The following is a 3,765-nucleotide window of genomic DNA, read 5'->3' on the forward strand; positions in this document are numbered from 1 at the left end:
CTGCGCCGGGGACGCGGGGGCCGCGCGCAGCAGCTCGGGGCACAGCGCCTCCAGCTCGACGGAGCGCACGTCGCGGTGCGTGAGGTTCTCGGGGCTCCCGCACAGCACCTCCCCCACCACGCTGACCGAGCTGATGGTCTCGATCCACTGCTTGAAGGGCACCAGGTCGCACGTGCAGTCCCAGGGGTTCTCGTTGAGGTCGATCTGCACGATGGCGTTCAGGTGCTCCAGCACGCCGGCCACGGGCAGGTACAGGAAGTAGTTCTTCCTCAGGTTCAGTCGGGCCAGCGACGTGCCCGCGAAGGCGTCGGTCGGCAGCGTCCTCAGCAGGTTGTTGTTGAGGAACAGCAGCTTCAGGTTGGGCATGAGGCTGAAGGCCGCGGGCTGGATCTCGCGGATGACGTTGAACTCGAAGTACAGGTAGTGCAGACTCTGCAGGCCGCGGAACATGCCCGGGGTGAGCCTCTCGATGTCGTTGCCGTTGAGAAACAGGCTCTTCAGGTTGGGCAGGTTGATGAAGGCCCCGTCCTGGACGTAAGAAATGCGGTTGTTCCCCAGGTGCAAGAGATCCAGAGAAGAAAAATTCCAGAAATCAGAGCGGTATATTTTCTGAATCAGATTGCTACTCAGGTACAGTTTTTTGGCATTCAGCGGCCTTGGAAGAAGTTCAGAAATGTTATTAAATCCTCGCTCTTTGCAGTTGACAGTCAAGCCAAGGTCGTTGATGTGCAAATTGCAGGTACATCCGGTAGGGCAGATGATGGGGATAGGGGGTCTGGTCTGGTAAGGAGCGACGGGAGGCTGATTCGGTCCAGGATACAAAGCTTGGGACGTGGAGGGTGGCCTGGGTGTGCGGGGCTGCTTGGTGGGCTTGGGCTGCTTATTGGAGGACTTGTATTCAACGGAAGAAGCGGTAAAGTGGACGGAGGACAGCATGGAGGAAGGTTTGGTTGGCCATGCGTTCTCTTTGCTTGAGGACAGGTGAGGGATCCCCAAGCTCGCCTCCACCTCAGAGTCAGACAGCAACGGGCAGAGTTCCGTCTTCCTGATCTCGCGCAGGTCCTTCCCGTGGAAGTGGAAAGGCGTCTCGCAGGTGATGTCCCCCACCAGGGCGGTGTAAGGAATGCGCTCCAGCCAGCTCTTCAGCTGCACGATGTCACAGGTGCAGTTCCAGGGGTTCTCTTCCAGCTGGAGCTCCATCAGGCTTCTGCCTATGTGATCCAGCATTCCTCGGTAGAAAAGAACCTTTAACCTGTTCCCACGTAAGTCCAGGTGAGTTAGAGAGACAGCCTTAAATAGGTTGGTGGGGAGCATGGGAATGAGGTTATCGTTCAAAATCAGAACCCTCAGTTTACTCAGGTTCCGAAACGCCCCACTCTCGATGCGCTTAATGACATTGTAATCTGCCTGCAGATATTCCAGACTCTCCAGGCCAAGGAAGGTGTCGTTTCTGAAGACATCTAGCTTATTCTCGTGGAGGTACAGCCTCTTTAAGATCTTAAGACCATTGAAAGCTCCCATCTGAATGTCCTGCAAAGCATTGTTCCCAAGGTTAATGGACACGGCATTATTCAAATGTAGAAAACTGTTGGTGTATAACTTCCTCATTGAATTCCTCTGCAGATACAGTTTAAAAGGTCTTGACCAAAATTCAGTAATCTGACTAATATTTGTAAATCCTTTACTGTCACAATGTATATGAAAGAGGCTTTCTTTAACTTCACAGTAGCATGGATCAAAGCAGGGCTCATCTATTTCCTCTGAGTCCTCTATCAGGGGAATCGGGGTAGTCCATCCCAGAGCAATTGTGCTTAGAAGAATTATCCACAACATCCTCCCTCTGTGAAGCACCTCAGCTACGGAAGGTTTCATCATTCGTGGTTGATTACAAAACTGCAACAGAAATAAAGATGCAGATTTTTAGCTTTTAGTCATGTACTATTTTAATTGACTCCTACATGTGGGGCTATTTAAGAGCGATAAAAAGACTTCAGCAATTATCAAACTGACAATCAGAGCAAGCGAGTAACATGCTTAATGTTTAGAAGGTGCCCTATATTTTAATCTTAGGAGACTCTGGAATATTGAAGCAGGCAGTGACAGTCTCTTGAAGCAAACCATACTTGGGCGACGGCACATCACATGAACAAAAGCAGCTTGCATCGCTCGCATAGAAGACAGCAGGGCTGGAATGCTGTGCGGCCTTTTAAGCGGAGGCAGATTCCCCAGTACCGGCAGTAATCTAGCCACTGCACTCGCTCAGCTGTTAAAACTCGTATTGGCCTTAGAGATGCCCATTGTGAATCCTATTCTCAGATGGAAAAAACTGCTCTTCCCAATACACATTTCTGCTATTAAAAAGACATGACATATCCTAAAGTTATTAGGCAGTTATGAATGATAAAGTACAAACCCACTGCCCAGTGTCCTGTGCTGAGATGCATGAAATACCGGCATCTCAAGAAAACTTGAGGTTTCTTTTAAGAAACTATCCAACATGCTTTATTACAGTATACAGTCAGTAACCTCCCACACCCTCCAGCCCCTTTTGCACAAGAACCGATTATTGACACCATCTTTAATGAAATAACTTCTACGTGCTTTATCATTTGGCTATTTAACGTGTTTAGGAAGGATTAGCCCTTAGAAAGAACATGCCCCTGCAGTCCTCAGAGCTAAATATAGTGACAAGTAAAGGTTGCTGAGCCTGGGAGTGTCTGAATTTAAACACTTGCAGAGCTTAGTTCCGAATGTATTTCTCTGCCTTCAAGATCAACTGAGCCACCTAAAAAGCTAGAAGTGCTTGTGGCTGATTACAGGTGGGGATGAAAGGCCAGGGAAGGTGGAAGCCTCGGTTCTTGGCTTCTGATAAATGATCTATCACACGAAATACATTTCAGAAAGAAAGATTCCTTTCCAATCAGAAAATGTGATTGCAGTGCACTCTTCTAACAGCACAAAGCTTCCCTCCATGGCCGTCCCTCCGTGTCTGGCCTCATCAGTTCACGGCAATTTGTTTAGAAATAAATGATAATACAGCTTTATCACAATGCCTTCCCTCCGTCGTTCGAGTATCAATCAGAATCAAATGGCTGATTTCAATCAATGAAGATAAATCAGAGTTTCAAACACGCACTTTCTCCCCACACATTGAGATACACTCCAAGAATATATGTCTTAGCTGGAAATACAGTGATATAATTTATAGGGAAAGTGGGAAAAAATGATCTTTGCAGTGAACTTGCATGTTATGAACACAGCTGTAAGGAAAAAAAGAAACCGAGAGAAGCAAAGAGAAATCTGCCTGAGGGGTGCGATCCTCAATTTTCAGAAACAATTAAGTGGAAAAAAAAAAGAAGAAGAAGAGGAAGAAGGCAGAGGAGGCTACATTGCAGTACCGCTTAGTCTTCCCTCTGGCTTATCAAATATTAAAATCTATGGAAGTTCTTCCTTCCTCAATGTTCCTTAAATATTTCCCCGTTGTCCACAGCCCTGCGGCTTAGGCACGACAGGCTCCGGATGCCTTGCACTTACCTATTTTGCAGATTTGTGTGTGTGAGCCCTGAGCACTGGGGGGGAGCTGGAGTTTAAGGACTCCGGCGCTCGGCTCCCGCCCTTCCTCCCGCGGAGCCGGCACGCGGTGGGGGCGGGGAGGGGCTGCAGGGGAAGCGGCGAGCTCGCGACGTGCTGGGAATGCGATGCGCCCCTCGGTGGGCTGCTTTGGGATGCAGAGCGAGCGGCCCGGCCGGCTCAGCGGCGGCGGGC

At 49.3% G+C, this 3,765-nt stretch overlaps 1 protein-coding gene across 1 annotated transcript in view; it reads right to left on the reverse strand.

Annotated features, from left to right (window-relative positions):
* Slitrk3 (SLIT and NTRK-like family, member 3) overlaps positions 1–3,765 on the reverse strand; it is a gene marked incomplete at its 3' end in the record, with an annotated part of 5,637 nt that continues 1,872 nt past the window's right edge. The window contains 1 exon segment of the mRNA XM_013518581.1: positions 1–1,893. Coding sequence (XP_013374035.1) covers positions 1–1,893 — 1,893 coding nt within the window.

Source organism: Chinchilla lanigera, unplaced genomic scaffold (assembly GCF_000276665.1).
Source record: "Chinchilla lanigera isolate Chin_1 unplaced genomic scaffold, ChiLan1.0 scaffold00047, whole genome shotgun sequence".
Taxonomy (NCBI): Eukaryota; Metazoa; Chordata; class Mammalia; order Rodentia; family Chinchillidae; genus Chinchilla; species Chinchilla lanigera.